Source organism: Biomphalaria glabrata, chromosome 16 (genome assembly GCF_947242115.1).
Source record: "Biomphalaria glabrata chromosome 16, xgBioGlab47.1, whole genome shotgun sequence".
Taxonomy (NCBI): domain Eukaryota; kingdom Metazoa; phylum Mollusca; class Gastropoda; family Planorbidae; genus Biomphalaria; species Biomphalaria glabrata.
The window spans coordinates 16698068-16722621 of NC_074726.1; the positions used below are offsets into that span (position 1 = coordinate 16698068).

Sequence of the window (24554 nt, forward strand, 5' to 3'; positions counted from 1 at the left end):
CAATGGAAAAAAATTGTACTATACTAAAGTGGTGGTATAAGTCCCCTTTATATTTCGCCGCTCTACATTGTAATAAAACATATATAACTATACAATCTTTTCTAATCATAGGCAGAGTGGTTAGCATCGGCCCGAGCCACGAGTTTTAATTCAGTTAATGCTTTTAAAAACCAATTACGGTAAAATCAACCTTGATCAGTGACGCGATCCATGACACGAAGGGTTTCAATGAACCCGGGCCCACGACCATTAGGGGCCTACAGTGGGAGGCGTACCAACCATGGCACAAAGGGATCATTGCTCGTGGGCCTATAGAAAATATTAAATGCACTTTCGTAAAAGCCGATTTAGACCATAGAATCTAAAAAAAAGGTCCCTCAAATTATCACTTAAGTTATACCAAGGTTTGTATTAACTTCATAAAGTTAACCAGTACTAGAGTCTGTGTATCAGGGGTGTGGAAGTTATGAACTGCGTCTATGGGGTATATTGTAACGGTGGTTATCCATAATCATACGTTGTTGGTGACAATGGTCAGCTTGTCACATTCTTTGTTTTTTCCCCCTGGTGTTAATAAAACCATGTATTACAGGAATGTAAAAAAAAAAAGGGGGGTGGGGGAAGTTCATTTATTGATGTATCGGCTACAAAAAGGAGAGGGCGACAATGACAAGTCTAAGATGTCTCTTGAGATAGACCTGATTTTCACGAATGAACATTTTAAACAGTTTCTACTTTTTCAACTTTCTCAACGCTTTCTCAAATCCTTTTTTTTTTATTGTTATAACTACATACATCTAAATCTTGATCTAACAAATATGTGAGCAGGTCAGGAGGCGCTGGTGGACCTTTTCTCTGCTCAACATAGATTATTATGCAGTAGGCAGATGGGTGGGCTCAATCTGTGCACCTCGGTCTACGACCAAGGGGCTAGAGTCACTCAAGCAACCAGACAACTAAACTAAACAAACTATCTAAAGCAAGAAACAAACTTTATTTGAAATACTAAAAATGAAACTTTATTTACATAAAAATAAATCAATAATAAAATATTACCACTACAACTGATACTAATCCAACCACTAACTAAAACAATATTCTACAACAAAACAGTAACACTGACTAAAACACACCTTACAGTTTACAGTTACACAACTCCACAACAGAGACTAAATTCTAAATCTATCTAGATCTAAATGAACAGCCAAAGGCAATGGTACTAAATACAGCAGCGGTTAAAGCAGCAATAACACAGCAGTTATATTCAGCAGTAATAATAGCCTGCAATACATAAATGCAAAACTATAAATAAAATAATAGATTCTACTAGATCTAGAGCATGAACAACATATTCATATCAGGCTAAGCTGGGCGCCGCCATTTTTAATACATCATGTTGGGAACAACTGCCAACTCTTTTGAAAATACTCCAAAAAAGTAAATTAGGATAGAAAACATAATTACACATACATAGTAGAATGAAAAAATAAAATATCTATAAACTTACAGGCCGTACCAAGTACAGAATAATAAACTAATCACACGATAGACCACAAAGATCTTCAGCTGTCACACAGACAGAGATACTGTACAGACCACTGGTCAAATGTACACTCAACTGTTTTAAGAGAGCATGTACATCACTTTTTATACTATCCCGCACTAACCTATATAAAAATATGCGGAAGTACAATTATAAAACCTGACACTAACCAATAAAAATAAAATAAATAAAAATAGCTCTAATCTATACAACAAAAAAAAAATTAAAAATAGCTCTGGGAGCGCAAGCTTACAAATAAATAGGCTACTAAGCAGACAAAAGAAACATTCTGTTTTGTGTGAGCACGTCAGGCAGGCGCGAGTGGGAGGACCTATTCTCTGCTCAACATTAAAATTTACCAACAGTAGGCAGATGTTTGCACTACTGGTTGGGCTAAATCTGTGCACCTCGGTATGGTGACCAAGGGGCTAGAGTCACCTAAGTAATCAGACAACTAACTATACTAACTTAACTAAATGAAATCAAGATAACAAACTTTGGTTTACGATAAATAAAACAAAGAAACTTTATTTACATACAAAAATAAATCAATAATAAAATATAATATATACTGTTACGAATCTCACTATCCAGGCTCTCTGCAAACTGCACCATACACCACCAACTTAAAGAACTTGACAAGTCAGGGCTCCAAAATAACGTAAAGGTTTAATGTCCATAAATAACAGCCAATACTGTACAATTGGCAGCACGTAGAACAGTACAAATAGCTCTGCGATAACAAATATCTCTCCGATAACACCGTTCCGCCGTATCAAGTCTTGCACTGGTCTCTCCGTCTCGTTCCGGGCTTGCACTGGGTTCAACAGTTCGGGACTGACTTCACACACTTGGGCTCGATGTGTCGGACTCGATCACAGACCAAGATCAAGACGCCGGTCGTCTCAACTGTACTTGACAGTACTCCGCACTGAACCGTCGTAATGCTCCGTACAGAACCACACCGTTGAACTGTGCTGTAGTCGACCGTGTTCTGAACTCCTGTCGTGAACCCGCTTTCTGAACCGTCTTGACTGCGACACCTCCGCTCTTTATATAGGGTCCCTACTGGCCTTCTAGAACCGGACAGAACGCCGCTCGACGTTTCTAGGTGGTCAGATGACTACAATTCTCGGGACGCTAATGAGCTCTGTTCACGACGGCGATTCTTCCCGAACCTTCTTGTTGACATTCGTCTCGGCCGATCGTCGTAACTCGTCACGGTTGACCGCTCGTCTAGCGCTGGCCTGGGGCGATTTGCGTCGACTGACTACACTCACACCACTACCCCCATCTGTGCCACCACCAGGTTTATAACAATACACTAACTTGACTAATCACTACTACTGAACCCATCAACTAACTAAAACCCTCTAAATCTACACCACTACAAACACTAACAAATTAACCAAACCAACTATCTAACTAAATCACTACAACTACTACCCTAGACCTAGATCGACAAACAAACTACAATAAACTTGTCTAGATCTACAATATCCTACTACTACAACCAACCCATAACTAAAACTAAAACAAGAACATCTTAGCCTTAGTACACTTACTATTAGTATTCACTAAGAACAGAAACAGACTATAACTTATAACTAAACCACTAATAAGGCAACACTACAGAAACAAAATAACACTAGCTTCCCTAGAATTAGATCTAGAATAGATCTACAGAAACAATAACAAAACTATCAATAGCAGAAACAGAATAACACTAGATACCCTAGAATTAGAATAGATCTACAACAGCAGTTATAAGCAGCAGCTATTTCAGCAGAGTAATTGCAGCAGCTAAAAGCAGTAACAATAGCAGGCCGTCCAAGGTACAGGAATCAAAATATAATTAGACGACAGCCCACAAAGATCTTCTGCTGTCACATAGACAGATATGGTACTGACCACTGGTCAAATGTACACTCAACTGTTTTTAAGACAGCATGTAGTACATCCCTTTTATACTATCCCGCACTAACCTATATAAATATGCGGAAGTACAATTATAAAATCTGACACTAACCTATAAAAATAAAATATATAAAAATAGCTCTAACCTATACAACAAAAATACATTTAAAAAATAGCTAAAATTGCATATAAAACTAGCTCTGGGAGCGCAAGCTCACATTTGTTTCAAAAGGAATCATTAATGATGTTTATTTCTTAGTTTGTTGCAATGAAATTAGTGGATGAGTTAAATAAACAAAGATCTAGAAAATTGATAGATATGTTGATTATTGAGTAGTGTCATTCACTGATCAATACTTTTTATTTGGTTGAAACTTGGTTCATAGTTCTTAAAGAAATTTACTATTATTATTTTTATACAAAATACTCAGACTATGATTTATTTAATATTAATATGAATATTGGAAATTGACAAGCAATCAAAGCCACACAAATTCACGAGATGCTAGACTTGTTGGACAAAGCAGTTCTAGCAAAAATCAAAGTACTAAAGGAGATCCAATCCGCGCCTTTTTTCAAATATTGTTCAGCAGAGCGGCCATTGAAAAAGTTACAAATGATCAAAAAATATTTATAAAGTTCTATGAAAAAGAAAATACAATAAACATGCATATATGTGACCCTGAATTCTGTTTATTATATTTTCTATACAGTCGTTCACCACTGCAGCAGTATATCTTTGGTTTTTTTTTAGTCTATGACAAAGAGCAGGTTCTTTCTAGCTGTTCTTTCCATTTAACGAAAAAAGACAAAGACAAAGGTTCAGAAATAGATTGCATTGGTTTGATTTTGCTACGTAGTGTGCAAGGAAAATGCAATTTTATTTCATAAATTTTTATTCTGTTGTTAAATAATGGACATAGACCTAGAAAATAGTTGTTATTAATGTTTAACAGTTTCACACCTAGAAAATCTTTATCATGGGTAAAAGAACTCCTAAAACATGTGTTTCTTCATTTGAAACACCTTTAAGTCGATTAATTCTGTTAAGAAGTGGCACAAACATTGACTTGGAAGACACTATTACGTAGAGATTCCTACTGAATCAATCGTAGTGACGACGATATATAAATAAATTGACAATATATAAATAAAACGACCTCATGCCAAAGGCAATCTTTAGAAATCAATGCACCTATTTCTAAACCTTTAACATTGCCCATTAAGCATTTGTTGTATTACAAAGTGGTATTTGTGAAGAATTTCTGCTTCTCATAAATACAAATGATTTCCTTCAGCTGTTTTGAAATGAGACCTAAGACAGAAACAAAGAGTAATGAATTTGATCCGCATTGTAACTTCTTTGTTTAGTTTTACCTTTACGTTTTTTGGCATCTCATTTTTGCTTTAAAGAAACGTTATCATCATCATCATCTGACCTCAATATTTATCTTATCCGTTTCTTATTTTCCAAAAATTAATCCATACCAAATACGTATACATTCGTTTTCCCAAAAAAAGAGAGGCCGTGGGCAGCTTGCAAGTATGTCTCACTCCAAAAAGATATTATCAAGGATTTTTTTTTTTAATTCGGTGGGATGGAAAAAGTAGGCTACCGGATTTGTGAAGAATGAAATATAGGTATGTTTTAAAAAATGTTGACTGTTTTTAAGTTATTAACCATTTTACCATTTTAAAACAGTTTTTATCTTTACAATTCTAAATTTAAAAATTTAGTCTAAACGACTTTTTAGTCTAAATTTCATTTGTATATTGTATGTATTGTATATATATACTAGTCTCCCGGAGGCGTAGCATACGCCGCTATTTTGCAGGACCATAACCTTAGGTAGTGGGCCCGCACATTTATAGGACCCGTGCTAATTTTAGGTGTATAAATTATTAAATTAAACCATTTTATAACTTATAACAGATTTCCCGCGGCCTCCTGTCGATTTAACAGGAGGTCCTGGAAATCTCCTGAAATTGCAAAATATACTAGGGATTTGGGGGCCCGGGGGGATTGACCTCTTTGGGGGCCCTTGCATTTTGACATTCGACATATGACATGGGATAATGTACGCAAAAATATACAAGCCCCAAATCAAATTGGTTCAGTATATCAGTAAACTTAACAAAAAGTAATCATCAAGACTCTTTTAATGAATAATATCTTTGTTTATTAGTTAAATAATGCACAAGTGACAAATCTAAATTGATATCGCTTCACGTCGTGCATTCTGTGACATTATAACATCAACTACATCGATACTTTCTAGTATTTGTGACTTCACTGACATTAAAGCCATGATAAGCCTTTCTTGTGTCATTGTGCTCCTGAGATAGCTTTTGATGAACTTGAGCTTTGAGAATGATCTCTCACATGACGTAATGGAATTGGCCTGAGTTCGCAGTATTCGGAGGAGGTTGCAAAGTTTGAGCACATGTAATTACCATATGAAGCCTGTTTCCTCAATATGTCTATTGGTGATTGTATTACTGGTTTGTTGATGAAAAGTGCTCGTGCATCAATGACATCATTGAAAAAGCGATTTACCATTTTTTTCATCATACAAACAGGAAAAGTAGCACAGTTTGTCATAAGCAGGTCTTCATCTAACAGGTGTCTTGGTTCAAGAAGAAACCCAAAGGTATCCATTTTCTTTCCAGCCTTTGAAATCTGTCCAGCACTTCTGTCGCAACACGTTTGAATTGCATTTCTATTGACATTCCTACATTGGAACTCAACTTCCCATTAAGTCTTTTCTTTCTTCTGGTTGTTTTGATTACAGGGAATCCATAGTATTCACTACCTTCTTTTGCTTTTTCGATGGATTGGGTTTTTGTAAGTTTCTCATCATTTTGCAGAAAGCATGAAAGGGTACTAATTTCTTTATCAGTTTCCCGTATATGCAGTCCAGACTTTTGTAGTTTCTTCTGAACTATATTAATTGGGCGCAAGAGCTTTGACCAGAATTCAAGATAGGCAAAAAATTCTTAATTTTCCACTGCATGAAGAAGATTCTGTGCTAATATTATATGGTATTACGTCATTGTTGGTTGTTTATGTTTTCTGCGCAAGCAAAAGGATTCAGAGCATACAAAAGTGGGAAAGATCCATATCTCGTTATGCTCGAGTATAGAAATACTCCGATAAGTGGACTGCCGTATTCACTATCACAACTGCTGACGAGTAGAAGACTCAGGGAATCATTCCAACTGATCCCAAACTATTGAAACCATCGGTATCTGATAATGCAGAGACATTACTCAACGAACGACAGATGAAAAGCAAAGTGAAATACAATGCAAAAGCAAGACTACCTAAAGATTATTCTGTCGGAGAGTTCGTCTAGGTCAAACATGGCAGAAAGCAGTTGTCATAATAAAACATTTAGCACCCAGATTTTACATCATAAAGACAAACGGAAAAACATACAGAAGAAATCAACGCTTTTTGAATAAGAGTTTCGATGATAACATCTCTGGGTACTATGATACCGATGGAGACAATGAACTGCAAACTGTTGGAACAAACGAAACAGACAGTTATAGACCAACGTCTAGAGAACTTGTTGTGCCAGTCAAGACAACCAGAAGTGGACGAATTGTTAAAGTTCCTAGTAGACAGGGCCGGCCTTATGCCACTGCAGCCTATGCGGTCGCAGTGGGCCCCGCGCTTTCATAGGACCCGCGCTAATTCTAAGTGTACATTATTAAATTAAACCATTATAACGTATATAAAATAACAGGGTTTTCGCGACCTCCTCATTTTCCAGGGCCTCCAGGAAATCTCATGAAAAGGCAAAATATACGATAAAGTCCTGAACTTTTTTTGAATTTATTCAAATCTCCTGAAGAATAGACGAAATTGATATTTTGGGGTGCCTATAAATAAAAAGTGGCATTGCGAGCTTTCATTTGATAAAAATTTATTGCAAAGACGAAAGTAGGCCTATTTTCTAATTAAAAAAAAATAATATTGACATTATGCTCATCCCTACCCAGACGAGGCCCCGCGCGATCCGTTTCGCATAGGGCCCCGCAAATGCTAGCTAGGGCCGGCCCTGCTAGTAGATATCACCCTTAAGAACTTTAAAAGGAAGGGTGTGATAATAACTTCAAAAGGAAGGATGTGCTAATATAATATGATATTACGTCATTGTTTGTTGTTTATGTTTTGTGCGAAAGCAAAAGGATTAGATGGAAATAAAAATAGAGTTTCCATTGGATTGAGGAAAGATGAATAGAGGGGTAAAAACTCGAGCGTGAAGTTTAATTCTGAAATTATAGACGCCAAACCCGAATAATGGACTATTCTAGCATATTAAGAATAACTTTTGGATCTGTTATACTCGATTCTGTAAATTTTACTTCAAGGTTAATTAGTGTAGCCATAAAATACTCGCCATTTAGATCTATTATTAGTAAAGGTAACAAGATACTTGGAATTCTCTGTATATCATCCAGTTTTATTCGTAGCAACAAAGTTTAAAATGTAAAACTAACTTAAAAAAAAACTTTGATCTCTGTGGGAAAAAATATTTTTAAAATGTCAACAAAGTCAACGTACTGATAGACCTAGATCTAGGTTTAGTCTTTGTGATAAATTTAATACATAAATGTTGAAAAAAAAAGACACCCGTTGACACTATTTGTCAATCAAATATATTAATTTATGTATTTACAAATAAATTTCGGACACCCATTTGGGCCCCCCCCCAGGTGGGGGCCCGGGGGGATTTTAAAATTCTCCCCCCTCCCCCCCCTTAGTTACGCCACTGCTATTATCTCGGCTGATCGCCTTGGTGTTCTTTTTAATGCCTTGACTGCGCTTATAAAATAGTAGTCAATTTTGATTAGACAAGAGTTGCGCCGCTTGAACGGGCACTCTACATTTAAGAAGAACACTGCCTTTTTATATAATGAATATATTTAGCTTGGTGGTTTTATTTCAGCCTGATTGCGATTACAGACAAGACTGGTTCCTGCCGGTTGCTGAGTCCCCATCTTTCATGTTTTCTCGGCACCAGAATTCCTGCCTGCTGCTGGATCAGAATCCTTGTTCCTGTAATTCCTGTTTCTGTTTTCCTGCACCTGTTCCATCTTTAACTCCGTGACTGGAGGAAGGAACAGCTACCATCTCAGTCAGTTCTCAGTACACGCAGCCTGCCCATTCATCGATGATTTAGCCCCACCTCCGCTGCGTCCCTCACACTTCAAAGACATACCACAGCTAACTGACTGGAGAAGAGGGATATGCTTCTGAGGCGACTACAACTGAACACAGGATTATTAGAGCTAAGTTAACAAACGATAGGACACTCATATTTGTACCACCAGCAGTCAATAAGATGAATTGATTATTTCGTCAATCTTTATCCATAGATAGGTTACTTTAAATTTTATCATTGTTTTCTCCGCCATTGTTATCCCTTCCCTTTATAACTTTATTACATTAAATATTTTCATCTTTCAAACTAACGTAATCCTTATCTTGATTATACGCTACCTGTGTGTTCTGTGTGTTTTCAATGCTTTAGTTTGCTATTTCTGTTTGGGCTATAGGATGTAAGAGACGGACCAGCCTTATCCTTGGCAGACTCCCCGCTCGAGGGGGTAGGCTGACTTTTGTAGGGAATGATTGGAAAAATGCTTTTCCTTCCCATAGTGTCAGCATTGTTGTCTTCCGGACACAGTAACCGAATCAGAAACCCCATTAGTAACGAACCATGCTGAGATTACTTCCTTAGAGCACGGAAGAGGAAGCGGGCTGTGAGTTGTAAGGTCGCCTTATCCCCTTACAAGGACAGACCTTTTGTCGCACATGGACCAGTACTTTCTCAATTCCTTGTCCCGATTGTCCCCCATGCAGAGCTCGGCATTCATAAAGAATGTGCTCTATTGTCTCGTCGTCCTCGACGCTGTGGTGGCATCGTGTGTCGTAGTTTTCCTTCCATCGTCCAAAGTACACGCCTATTGGACAGTGTCCGACTCGGAACTGGGCTAGGACTGCCTGCTCCGCACGGCAGAGCTCCCACCACGCGTCCTTTCGGTCTGGTCTACTCATCTGCCTGTGTAGCTCTCGGCCCTTGTCGGAAGCGCCCCAACTGTCGTACCAATGTGCCAACAAACGGGTGTCGGCTAGGGATCGTACACTTGTGAGGGTGCACGGTTCATCTGGACACAGTAACCAGAAAGTTATGCAACTTAAGACATCAGATTAACATATTGGGCAGATCAAAGTTGTTATTTTGTTTTAACCTTCACCCACGCTAGTCCCCATATCGGTCAAGCAGACGCTGGTGGCTTCAATCTTGGCTCCAGGATCAGCAAAGGAGCCAAAGATTTTTTTTTTTTTTCTGAACGGAAGGCAACGATCAACGCAAGGACATCACCAAAATGACCTGTGCTGTGCAGCAATGTGCATTTATCTTAGCTTGTTTCTGAGTCTCTTATTATATTAGCCTATATATATATATATATATATATATATATATATATATATATATATATATATATATATATATATATATATATATATATATATATATATATATATACATAGATATAGATGTTCAACTAATTTTGTTCAGAAATTATTATTTCTACTTAAAAGTTGGACCCCCCCACACACACACACACACAGATACTTAAAAGGTAGAAGTAGATGTAATCGCCCCCTCACCTCACCGAATCGGCCAACATATTAGAAGTAGTAGAAGCAGCTAGGAGGCAACATAATATTCTGATTACATTATATAGATAGGCCCTATTTAACTCATTTTGTTTACAGACTATGATTTCTGTATAAAAATTGGACCCCCCCCCCCCACTCAAAGGGTTTAGGTGGATAGGGAAGTAGATGTTATCGTCCCCCCCCCCCCCCGACTCCACCAAATCGGCCAACATATAGGCCTACCAGAATGGTGGCGATATAGGCCTAATATATGAATAGATTTCTTCAAATATCTATACGGAGTTTATATATTATCTTATATAATACAGACGTTACTTCAAAAAAGAAGATGATTACGTCCTACGCGTCATGCATTTAGTCATGCATATTAACCAATGACTTAAATTCTGCCAAGTCACTGGTTTTCCTGGCTAGCTCAGGCAACCCATTCCATGCTCTAATAGCACTAGGGAAGAAGGAGTATTTGTACACATTTGTCCTAGCATATGGGACGAGGAATGTGCCTTTATCTTTGTGTCTTTCATACAACTATGTAACTGATTCTGACTTGTACACACACAAAAAATTGGACCTCCTCTCCAATCGAAAGGTTAGTTCCGCCAGTCATACGTAACCTACATGCATACAAGAGTTACTCACTTACAGTAGACTCAGTAGAGGATAACATGAACCGGATCTTAAAATTCAAAATGTAAACAAAGGGCACACTACTTCGATCTAGAATCTAGAAATCTACATCTAGATATTAGATTTATTTATTAGTACTGTGGTTAATAGTTAGATCTAGATCTAGATATCTAGACTTAAGACTAGAGTCTAGACTATGCCACTATCATTCACTATGTGAAGTATGTGACTATGCACATTAATAATTGATCTAGACTCAAGATTTAGAATTCTAGAGAACTCTAGACCTGTGACCCTTGTCGCTAGCCAACAAGTATAGTATAGTTAGTATTACTTAGTATAGTTATACTAAGTTATAGATCTAGAATCTTAGCAATCTATATCTAGATCTAGTCCAGTCTAGATCTAAAATAGATTCTACAAAAAAATAATCTTTTTTGAAGTACGTATTAGTTAAATTAGTATAAATCTATAACTATAATTAGATCTAGTATAATTTGTAATTAGTATACTCTGGTGACCAGACTGACACTGAGTCTGGTCTGAGTGTTGTGTTAGTATTTAGTTACCTAGTAGTATTATAAATAAGTATAGTTACAGTATATCTAGTATAAGTTACAATAAGTGTTTTTACGTAGTTTGGTTTGTTGCAACTATCTAGATCTAATAGTAGTAATACTAGTAATAGTCTATACTATAACTAGAGTTTACTAGAGTGTTAGTGTTACTAAATCTAGATCTATCGGAGTATCTCTATCTAGATCTAGAAACTAGGACTAGGACCTAAGCCTAACTAGATTAGATGTCTATATTATAATTAGTATATTATAGTCTATAGAGTAGCTTACTTACTTAGACTTAGGTTCTCCCGCGCTGTTCGGCGCATTGGGCGGCAAGCTGTCTCCTTAAGGATCTGTCACTGGCAATGTCTGAAGCCTCCTCCCACCTGGTGTCCACTGTTCTGAGGTCCACCATGAAGGTGTGTTGATAGTAATACGAGGACATCCCTGTTTGCGCTTTCCTCATTTTGGCTTCCATGTTAACGCAACTCTTGGTGTGCGTAATTCATTTTGACGTAGAAAATATAGATCTAGTAGCAGTAATATAATAATTATTATTAATAATTATTATTAATATATATATATATATATCTACTCTAGAATCTAGATCTACTCTAGGGAATCTACATTAATAGTAAATGATATTGATAGTAGACTCTAGATCTATTTTACTTTACTAAACTTATTTATTTTGTAATAATTTATATTATAGACTAGATCTATGATGATCTATCTAGATCTAGATAAGAATAAGTTATATTAGATCTAGGTCTAGAACTCTAAATCTAGATCACTAGTAACTAAAGTTATAGACAGAGAAAAGCTGGCTTATTGAACACCCTCTTTTGTATAAATATCAAACACATCCCAGTATTTTTATCAAAATAATCAAGACATCTTTATTTTGATGGTTATTACAGAAATACTGTGGTGGTCGGGTGCCTCATCCATTTTTCTAATTTTTAACACATTTTTTATTCCTATGCAAGATCATCTTTCTACTAGACCATAATGTACACTGACACTGGTATGAAAGTGTCCCTTTGTTTTGACCTCATACACATGAATGGGGGTGCTTCGGTACTAAAAAATCTGTTTGGGACCCCTCAACTCAAGAAAACATTAAGAAACTAGTACAGACACAAAATAGTGCAGTGAGATTCATAACAAAGGAATATTCACATTTGACAGAGTAACACCTTAAGTAAAGTCACTAAATTTAGAAACCCTTCAGGATAGAAGACTCAAAAGTAAAGTAACAATTATACATAAAACATTAAACCATAATCTTAAAATACAAAAACAAAACCTAATAAAATACACACAGATAAAGGCACATTTCTTGTTCAATATGCTAGGACAAATTTATATGCTCCATCTTTCATAGTGCTATTAGAGCATGGATGACTAGATTGACCTAGGAACACGTGTAGGACAGGACGTAATCATCTTTTTTTCAGGTAACGTCTGTATTTCATAAGATAAGAAGACAAATACATGTTTATAAAACATTATTTTGACAAAAAATGCATTTTTTGTATGATTGTAAATTTAAAAAAATAATAATGATAATTACCTCCTTTTCCCAAAGAATATTAAGCATGCTCTTCCCTACCATTTGTAAATCTTTATATAGCATTACTCATTCCTAAATTTTCAATGATGACTGTGACATGGTAATTCACCTCATGCTTGACCAGAAAATACCTGAAATGAAAGAATTAGGTGATGAAAACATTTTTTAATACATAATGTTTGATATGGTTTACAATGCGTTTGATTTCATAGTTAGGGAATAAGTTGGATGAGGTATTCACTTTAGCATATCTATCCCACCTCTCTTGGACATCAGAATTTTTTTTAACTAGGTCAGTGTAGAGAAACATGGCAACATACCTTATTTTATAGACCATAATGAATGACAAGTTTATAGATGTTTTCACTTTTTTTCTAGGTCTAACCTATATAGAGATATAAAAATTCAAATGCTAAACATTGCCACTTTTTTTCTTTTCAATAAGGCAGCTTTACTCCAAATAGAGTCAAGTTCAATATTAGCAAATAAGAGTTTTTTTCATTGTAGTTATCAATCCATATCTAATATGAGTAAAATGACATTATTACCAATGTTTTAAAAAATAAAATATTGTAAGTAAGAATGGTTGTTTCATTTTCCAAGAGAAGAGAACTCTTCAATAATATCAAATCAAAATGTTTTTTTTAAAGCAAAAACTTCACACTATTTTTTATTGTTCTGGAGTTTCTTGTGTCAGAATGGTCAAAATTCTTCCAACATTTGTACCCTGTTATGTTGATGACAGTGATGTGACAAAATATATGGTGTGAGACAAGACGTTTTACTTAACACAATCTCAAATTTTCCTTACATAATATTACTAACTGACAAGTGCTGCCTCATTATTTATCAGACTTAAGTAAACCCTCAACTTTTTTAACTAGAATTAATAGTGCACCCTGATTACAAGAAAGCACCTTATTATTAGCCTTTTTTTTTTTTTGACATTTTCTATTCTTACTTCAAGAAAAGGTATTGTAGACTCCAGGAGAAAGAGTTTCTGAAGCTTAGAATGTTTCTCCAGACCCTCTTGCTTGATGGATGGGAAATTTGATGCATATCCAATTCTATCTCAAGGACATTTTTCTAGTTTACAAAACACTTTAAAATTCTGAGACGCTCCCCTTCAAAAAAGAAAAGAAAAGAACAGATCAACTTAATTGAAATGTCATTGTGTAAATTTTAATTCTTAACATAGTGTTAATAGAAATGAAAAATAAACCTGAAAATTCTGTTATGATCATATGTCTTTAAGAGTTTCTTTTCTTTTTTATTACTTTCTTAAAACCTTGCTGGACCTCACTGTGGAAACCTACAATGCTCTTCCTGGTCCCCAGCTTCTAAGTGAAAAAAAATTTTCTCATGGGGTGCGCAATTGGAACTGTAAAGTTTGAGAAACACTCATATAGAATCTTTTTTTATACTTATAGCATTGTTACAAATGTAAAGGAGGCAAGGTAAAAGATGAATGGTGATAAAAGATATGAGACAATTTCATTAAACATAAATGTCACTCTTGGTTAAAAGGTCTTCTAGCCCTTGGATGCAGGGTTCACTGTTGCCTCCTGTCTTCACTTTCCTATAAGGTTCACAGACCATGTCATTTTCTAACCTTGCTGAACCATCCAGATGCAATTCTCCTTTCTATAATTCTAGATGGAGTGACCCAATTTCTTTCTCAAGATGTTATATTTCTATTCTTTTTTTCACTTAAGTGGAAATCAATTCTTCTCTTTTTTCCCCATGTCAACATTCCATCCTTTTTCAGTGATCAAATAGTGCACTGGTGATCTAGATCTAGAGGTTTGGTGAAAATTGTGTCTATATTTTTATTATGATGTTTTGTGTTTAAGAAATACTCTTTTTATTTTCTTTAGCATAAAGATTATTACTACCCCATACCATCTGCAAGTCAATGGGGGATGGCGGTGGGCATGATTCGAGCCATTGACAACAGTCTAGAGAACTTATCACATGACCAGGCAGCCATTCTGTAGTGATATCTGTCACAATGTTGATTACTCCTCACATGTAAAGCAGGCTCTATAGAAGTATTCAGGTAAAAAAATATTAACTTGAAAATTTTAATTTTCATCACATTATTCAATCACCAGAGACTTCCACTTTATTTGTGCCATGCTGTTTACAGTTTGCTGACATCACGTGCCAGTTATGTCATTCTGTCCAGAATTAGCAATATAGTTTTGTTTCCATTAACAAAACTCATATTATAATCAAAATATTTCAATCATATCAAGTAGAACCTTAAAAAAAACAGAAAAAAAGCTTTGAAAGAAATGTAAAACTTTTCATTTTATCACCCATTGGCAGTAATAGGGAAAGGATATGATAAAGTTCTTTGTAAGCTTCTTTCTTCTATATTCTAAATTTTGAAGCTAAAAATAGGGAACAGCCCAGTAATTTTTAATAATAAAAGAAATAATGTGATAAATTCTTAGATTTACGACCATTTTCATAGTCAACAAAGTCAACAGCAACTCAAACTTATAAACAAACAGACACAAGAACTATTGTTCCTTTGGCAATAAAATCATTGAACAAAGGATAACTTACTGTTGTGAATTTCACATTTAATGTTGAAGAGAAACTGGGGTATGAATGTCTATATTTTGTGTGTATCATACAAATTGTTTGCTCTAATCATGTATTGTTTTTTTGTAATGCACAACTTAATATTTAAAGGAATAAATAATAATGAATGATTTTTCCAGTCTGTAATTGTAATATTAAATAATATTTCTCTTTTTTTTCTCTTTATTCTTTCTTAAGTATCAAATGTTGTCCCCATTCCTTTCTTCTACTACTAGTGTGTGTTTGTTTGCTGTATGATGCTGTTCACATGCACAAAATAAGCTTTAGGTACCTTGAGAATATAACTATCATCCTTCTATTCTTATTCTTCATTTTATTCTGACTCTAACTAACTCTAGGGCTTTCAACTTCTCATTACACAGTCAGATGAATAATGGTTTATTATCACTACTTGCTATGTGTTTGGTGATCTAAGCATGACACCTTTTGTTATCTTAGTTCTTTTTTTAACACAATTTATCTTCTGTGCTATCTTATAATGTAACCGTTTGCATGAAGTCACACATTAGATAAGACTAAAGATGCTTTAGGTGACACAATCTCAATATTGATGATAACATTAACAAGCAACATACAAATATAGGAGAAAAAAATGGCATCAGAATCAATAACCTAAGAATAGAGTATTAGCAGTATTTAATATTTATAGTTTTAAAAAAAAATATTTATTCATTTTTAGATAATTTTGTTACAAAAGATTGGCCATCTGATTGTGTGGTATGTGGTCTGTCATTCGATGGTCTCGGGTTGAAACCCTGCCTGCCTCTATCTCCTGCATTCCCTGCAATCATGCAGGAGATTAGGGCTCTGATGTGATTATCTTCAAATCTGAATATGTTAAACAAAACAAGTCTAAAAAATTTAACTTAAACTTTGAAGAATATTAGTAACTGCTAAATTTAAATAACTTTATGACTTCAGATAACTTTTGAACATTCACACTGTAATGTAATGATTTTAGTCTAACTATTTTTGTAATTTATGTTCCTAGTTATTTACAAAAGAAAATTATCATTGTAACTATAATGCTTATTTGTAATAAATCCATTTTACAATAATATAATTGCTACAGACTTTACCAAAGATTTTTCCCATTCTTTCAAAACAAAAATATGGGTATGTTGAAATGTAGAAATAAATATGTTGATGACTAAAAATTATTAGAAAGTGTTATTTAGAGTCTTTTCTTCTTTTTCATCTTCTTGTTAGATAATAGCTGTGCAAAGAAATTTTGTGTAAGCTGAAAAGGGGGAGGGGATAGGTTTCCACAATTATCATAAAAAGACTTTGAGTATGCAGGTTAAGGATAAGTGCAGAATTTCATGTGGCAATTTGCAGTCCTAACTGTGGGTTACATATCTAGTCATTTCCGATGCAGACATTACCATTGTTTTCTGGCAGTTTAAAACTGTGGTATGTTAAAGTTAAGTAAAGGATGGTTGTCAGCATCAATGCAACCTCAAGACACTTTCCTTCAAACAATGCGCATTAGAAAAAAAGCTATAAATCTTGGTCACCTGAACTTCTCTTTCACAATCCAGTCCTGGATTTGGCTATAAATTTCATTTTGGATTAAAGTGTGTATCCTGCAGCCTTTGTAAGAGATTTCCAGCTGTCTCTTTCTGAAGCCACCTTCTAATCTATGCCTAAGCTGGTCTTAAAGCATTTTCCTTGCAGGGGGTAGGGACACCTTTGTTTCAGCTCACCAAAAAAAAAGATGTTATTTGGATATCACAAAAAGTAGACACCTTTACTTCCTTTATATTTGGCAAGTACCTTATAGAGCAGGAAGAATTCAAAATCAATAACAGCCTTTGAATCAATGGAAACCTCAGAAAAATGTCATATTGCAATCTGGAAAGTTAAGAGGTATGTAAAGGATGGTTGGTTTTATTTATTTTTATAATTATCAGCATCAATGCAACCTCAAGACACTTTCCTTAAAACAATTGCAAACTTGAAAACAAGCTACAAATTTTGGTCACCTGAACTGTGCCACAGAATTAGAAAGGTTTGAAAAGAGAATGATACCTAAAGCGGCCTCACACATCAACCAACAAATTGAAACAAATTTAAAAAGCAGATGAAATAACACTAAACAACAATGACCAAAAAGATATAGTGCAAACTCGTGACCCATGTGAAAAACTCCACAGAAGCTCATGAAACACATCTTCTTACAGTGTCTTCTGTAGTCCCAATTCCTTTCCTCTTCCACCTTTAATGCAGATCTGATAAATGATTGATTCCTAATGTTTTAAAATTTTTCAGGTTAAACAAAATTCCCCCAGTTCAATTCAATTGTTTCTGCTGAACAGAAGAATATATGTTTTTTTTTTTTAATAACAAAAATATATATGATAAGTTTTAATGTCACTCCAATAAATAAAAAGACCAAAGTTTTAAACTTTATTAGTCTTTTGAATTAAAAAACAAACTTAATATTCATAGCCATAACTTTATTATCTGAAATAGTTTTGCCTGGAACATGATAGTGCATCAGTTTTGCCAATTAAAGGATTAAAGCACTGCTATGAAATAAAATGTTGATTTCTTAAATTTGTCTTACTTTATTATTGACCAAATAAACTATTCAATCAATTGTGTTTTATCTTGTGAACATTGCCTTCTTCTTATTACTATCAGGACTATAAACAATATAACAATCTCTTAATAGGGAAATTATTGTGTTCAGTACTGTAAATTCAGATTTTGTTTTTAGACTTATTGATTTAAAAAAAATTTTTTTTGCTCTTAGAACTTTCATTGGCATAAAAAATTGAAATAATTGTTCATCTTTTTATTTGTTCATAACCTAGGATCAAGTAGAAGAAAACTTTTTATATATATATATTTTTTTTACATTAATTAATGAAATATAATTTGTTTGCTTTGATAGTTTTTTTTTTCAATTGAATATACATTAAGAATTTTAAATGTTTGTAATAAGCTTTATACTTTATATTTATGAATGATTGAAAGCTGTAATCCTAAAATGTAATGATGCTATAAATTTCCATTGCTAAAAATAGTGGTGACTGATAGCTAAATATGATGTAACTAGTTGTACCCTATAACAATAACATGACTCAAAATTAAACATAATGTTCTAATCAAAATTTAGTGCAGAATTATGGTAATATTTAAATTAGAGCAATTACTGACTGCAGTAGTCACTTTATATTTTATGTTTTAAAATAAAATTCTTGTCCGAACTACATTGAATGGAGTAACTACAAATAACTCTGTGAATTTCAATGATTCTCTTCATAAGCTATATTTGTATCTATCCGTTATATGTATATATACAAACTAATGCTTACAACTAGTAAATGACAATTTGGATTTAATAGTTAAAAAAAAAGGTTTGGGTCTATACAAAGAAAAGTGTTACACCTATGTTCTACTTTTGATAAGGGATTCATTCATTAGAAATGTCTTATTTCAGGTAGTTATTGTTTATTCGCTTTATTAATTTATTGTTTGCAGAGAGAAAAGATCATTTAAAATAATATTTAACCATATCTTTCATGCTATTAACTATCTATTCAAACTGTTAAAGTAATGTACTAATGATAAAAGTGTATTCTTCAAAATATGGTTACTTTATTGTGATAGTAGTGATTTCTTTATAGTTAGTAGCATATATATCTTTTTATTTTGAACACTTTGTTCAGATTAATTCTTTAAGATGTTCACTTTGTATAATTTGCATTTAATCCTTGTGTTCTTTATTTCATACAAAGAAATAAAGCTTCTTGGATCATGTGAAAATATGTGCTTACATTTTGTTTACAGATTCCTTCATGTGCTTTTGACATCCTTTGGTCTACTACTGACTGAGTATGTGTTATCAGAAACAGTAAGTTCTAGTCTTATCCATCAGCTGTGTTTTTACGTCTGTACAATACAGCTCATTGTGTACTTACTTTAATGGATAAGTAGCCTTATTAGTGGAAGGTTTTGATGGGCATCTTTATCTTGTATTTTACAAAAAGCACAACATGTAAGTTTAATAACACTTATATTTAATTACTAAAACATCATGTAACTTTAGTTAAGTTACTATGACAATAGATTTAGTTAAGTTACTATGACAATAGATTTAGTTAAGTTACTATGACAATAAATTAAGTTACTATGAAAAAAAAGCTTAGTTAAGTTACTATGGCAGTAAGTTTAGTTAAGTTACTATGACAATAAGTTTAGTTAGAATACTATGACAATAAGTTTAGTAAAGTTACTATGACAGTAAGTTTAGTTAAGCTGCTTAAACAATAAGGTTAGTTAAGTTACTATGACAAGATGAAATGTGACATAAATGTGTGACATAATACATTGATGTCTACTTGACAAAACACCTAGAAATATACTGCCAGATTGATCTTCACATAAACAAAATTGAAATTTTATCTGTCTTTATTTTGAAGGAGATATATTTGAGCAGTCAAAGCTTAACCTTATTGATCAGTAACAATTAATATAAAGCAAGAAACATTTTGAAACCAAACCCCACTGAACATTAAATTCTTTTATTTTCTTTGATTTGACTTACAAAAAGTGTGTTTTTTTTAATCACCCCCACATTTCTTAAAACTAGAAAGATTGATTTTAATTAAGCAAAACAAATAAAACACTAAAAAAAAGTATCAAATAAAAACATAGTATTTTCAGGGAAATTTGCTACTATTTTATCATAAAAATATACAGGTTTACTTCACTTTTTAGTAATTTACTCATGACTTCCCTAACCATCAAAGCTGATGTAATTGCTTTCTCATCTAACCAGTTGTCTCAATAATTTGCACCTCTAATGACACATATAGGAATTTTGAATGCCATTCTAACCAGAGGAGCTGAGCTAATTGCATACTAATTACATACTTATCAAACCACAGATGTTGACTTATTAAAGTTTTTTATTGCTTTGTTTCCTCAAAACTATCCCTCTCCTACTGCAGTTTATTGTTTTTTTGACAACAGATAATAATAATAATGTTTACTTTAATACTTGAAAGTATATGTAAAAATAATTAAATAAAACATGAACAACTAGATAATTGTAGTGCACATTATTACGCCTGACTTTGATTTGTTTAAACCAGAGATTTTATTTTGGTACACTTCAACAAGTATATTACTCCCATCACAATAAAAATTCTGTTTTTGTACATGATTTTTATCCTTCCCCCACATGGTACACAATTTTTGTTTTCAATCTCATTTCTTTTTTTTTTAAATCCTACTATTATTATTATCATCACATTTTATGCAATGTCTGTTTTATTCCTTTATAGTGTGCCTCATAGGCATAAGATACTATTGGTCTTATTATGTCTGTCAGTGACATTCAGATTTTAAAAACCAAAACTGCTATTGAAATATGATTTTATCATCATCTGTATCAGGCTCTAAATAGGTGCACAGACAAGCTACATATGGTAGCTACATATGGTCTTCTGAAAGCAAACCATTTTTTCTATCATTTATCCTATTGAAAAGTCTTCATAGGTTCAAAATGATGGGTTGACACTGGATGGGTATTTTGAAAACATTTCCAACAATTTTCCTAGAAAATTTGACAGCTTATGTGGAAAAAAACAGCTACCTAATTGGCCAAACAGTGTAACCTCTGGTTTAATTGTTATAATTTTCATAATATAATCATCTTGTAATTAAATTTGGCTTATGTCTTTTTACTTTGAACATGCTTACGCTGGAATTCCCACACTAGTGCCACTCAAATGTTTCTTTGTATTCAGTAAAGAGTTGAATAAATAAATAGATGTACATGAACATTTGCACACTGACATATGTAGAAATCATTAACTGGACTGTTAAAAGAATAAGTTGATTATGCAGAGCTTAGTGGAAAGACTTCTTGCAATAATGAAGCATTACAAAAAAAATTTGTTAGTTTGTCATTGCCAAAAGTGGAAATGGATATAAGCACTTCACTACCTATAAAATGATTCCAATGGCATGTGTCTCAAATAGCCTCTGATAAGAAGTCTAACTCCTGGCCTTCACATATTGCTTCATGTGACTATAGAACCAATGGCTACTCCCAACACACACACACCAGGGGGAACAGCAAGAAGTAAATACAGGGGCTGAGTCTCCAGATTGAGAGCCGCTGATGTCACCAATTCAGAGTTACGGCAGTATTGGTCTGAGTAATTTATCCATTGTTGATTAAGAATTCCAACACTAATCCAGACACATAATCTTGTCAAATAAATTGTAATGGAATATAACTACTAGAATACTAGTAACATGGCTTTATTCGACAAGATTGCAGTAGACAGTGAACAATCACAAATACATCTCACACTAGTCACACGACATTGCTTAACTACTATAAACACACACACTGGACATGACCTTCTAACATGCTGGACATGCGCAGAAAAGATACAACTCAGTTACACTACTCCATTTGAGTGAGAACTTGAGAGGCTCAAATCCTCTCTTGCAAAAGACCTGGATAGAAATCCTGCTGTTTTGCGTAGTGTATACATGTCACCATACAGGTAGAAAATTTTTAGTTTCCCAGACCTGTCAAGATGGAGATCATCTGTGGCAGTCAAAAAGATTATGAGACACAGTTTCCTCTTCTTCCCGGGGGGGGGGGGCACATAGAGTCAAAATTTGCCCAAAGCTGTTAGAAATATGAGCCAACATATATGTGCTATGAAATATGTGCTATAATAGCTTGCTCAGGCCTGGACAGCCTACATCATTGGGAAGTGCAGTCAGGGCAATTCGTGTGCACCTAGACTCCACTGGCTTTTTTGGGACATGTCCTAGCATTCAAACCACTTTTACATTTTTATTTATTGGATTATAGCAAGAGCATGAAAACTCGTTAGCCTTGGATGGCTACCCACCTAGCAGAAGGAAAACATGGGAAAGGCTTCTAGAGTCAACACTGAGGAAAAATCAGGAGCAGGCAACCCTTAGGCAGTGTGCAGCATAACAGTGCTCCATCCTGAAAGAGCCTGCAATGCCAATAATCCCAAACTGTATTGTTCCTTTGAATGCATCAGCAACTGCTGTGTGGGCAACATAGTTACAACCATAGCTAATGCCTAGGCATTTCCATGAGATGATCCATAGAATGTGAAGTTATAGACCAGCATCAGCTTCATAAAGGAGGAATTGAGTTAGAAAAACATTTTTCATGTTACATGTTTAAATGAAATATGCACATTGTTTTTCTTTTTCATACACATATCCTATTTTAATACTATTTTACTACCAATTAAAAAGTTCAAATAATCCAACATCTGTGTCTTGTTTAACTGAAATAGACACATATATAAATGTAAGTAATAAAAATAAATCAGAAGTGAAATATGTCATTGTATAGACCATCAACTACTGAAATTTTGGTTCTGAAACTGCACTCAGTGGTTTTTAAAAACTAAGTACACATGATAGTATGCATGTTAGTTAGATATAAATATTTTTAAATGATTTAATTGGCAGCCCCTGTTCACCTACAATCAAACCTCACATTATTATCTTTTGTAATTTATTAAAACTTTTTTTACGATTAATGTTCAAAAAAATCAATAATATTCGAACATTAATGTAAAATATTTAAGTAAATCAAAAAACAAAAAATTCATTATATATAATAAATGTAGAAAAGCATTTTAAACATTACTAGTTAACTGGCGGCGTAGCATATGCCATTATTTTGCAGGCTGGCCTTAGGCCACTGCAACCTATGCAACCGCAGTGGGCCCCGCACTTTCATAGGACCCGCACTAATTCTAGGTGTATAAATTATTAAATTAAACCATTTTATAAATTATAACAGATTTCCCGCTGCTTCCTGTCGATTTACCAGGAGCTCCTGGAAATATCCGGAAAATGCAAAATATACAAAAAAGTCCTTGAAATATCCAGAAATTATTAAAATCTTTAGAAAACACATGCAAGTCTCATGAAATATATAGACAAAAAATGTCATTTTGGGGTGTCATTCAATATGGAAAACGACAATCCTACACGTGATTAAAAAAAACTGCATTATCTCATAATTTTGGAATCTGGTGAAAGAAGCTTCTCGTGCCTCGAACTAATGAAGAATTACTTGAGGTCAACAATTCTCGTAGATAGTGTTGTGCTCTTTCGTGGTGATGAGTACTTGAAATAGGAACAGATCCAAATGAGGTAACACCGAACTCAATGCTGAACATTAACACAGACGAAAGGTCAACAATCGATAAATGGAGTTGACACTAGTGTTAAACAATAAAACACTTGTAATACTTTAGAAGGGATCCGTCGAATGTCTTTTCGTAAAGCCATATATCTACTACTGGTGATTCCTAATGTTCTACACAAAGCATCTTGTTTATAGCGTAACTTAGAGTATTCTTGTTTTTTTAAAGATCTTTCACGTCACTTGTCACTAAGTAAAACTTTTCCCTTATTCCTGAAACAAATAACTAAATCCTAATCATGTCATAACAATTGAAACATTTGGTAATTCTTGCTATTGAGCGTGATCTATGTAGGAAATAGAATTTGTATGATATACTGTAATACTTCGCTACACGCAAGGCTCATAAAGTAATTCTGTACATAGTAAAGAATTAATAAATGCAAAGACAAATATATTTTCTAATATAAACTCTTAATTTTCACTTATAATCCCTATCCCTACCCAAATTTGGCCCCGCGAATTCCATTTCGCATAGGGCCCCACAATGGTTAAGTCCGGCCCTGCTATTTAGTGATGGGTGAATACAGAGTAGATTACTTGTTCTCCTCCCCCCCCCCCTCTTTTTTTCACCGCTAAAACTACGTTGGGGTAGAAATAAAAAAGAGTGATCTTTCCATGACTTCTTGGTCACAATGGTTAAGTCCAGCCCTGCTGTTTTGTGACGGGTGAATACTACTTGTTCTCCCCCCCCCCCTCTTTTTTTTTTGCATGATAACTCTTGTGCGACTTGCAGAAATAAAAGAGTGATCTTTCCTATACTTCTTGTCCAAACTCTTAAA

General features: G+C 34.1%; 1 protein-coding gene across 10 annotated transcripts in view; it reads left to right on the forward strand.

Annotated features, from left to right (window-relative positions):
* Nucleotides 1-4977: 4977 nt before the first annotated feature.
* Nucleotides 4978-24554, forward strand: part of LOC106057851 (serine/threonine-protein phosphatase 6 regulatory ankyrin repeat subunit A-like) — a 56703-nt gene continuing 37126 nt past the window's right edge. For 3 of the 10 annotated variants that reach the window (XM_056014587.1, XM_056014586.1, XM_056014588.1), the window contains exons 1-2: nucleotides 14801-14982; nucleotides 19335-19398. Coding sequence is in view for 3 of the 10 variants with exons in the window: in XM_056014588.1 (XP_055870563.1) it covers nucleotides 19382-19398 (17 nt within the window). In the remaining 7 variants the exon portion in view is untranslated. The other 7 variants (XM_056014583.1, XM_056014584.1, XM_056014582.1 and 4 more) reach the window with 7 other exon arrangements.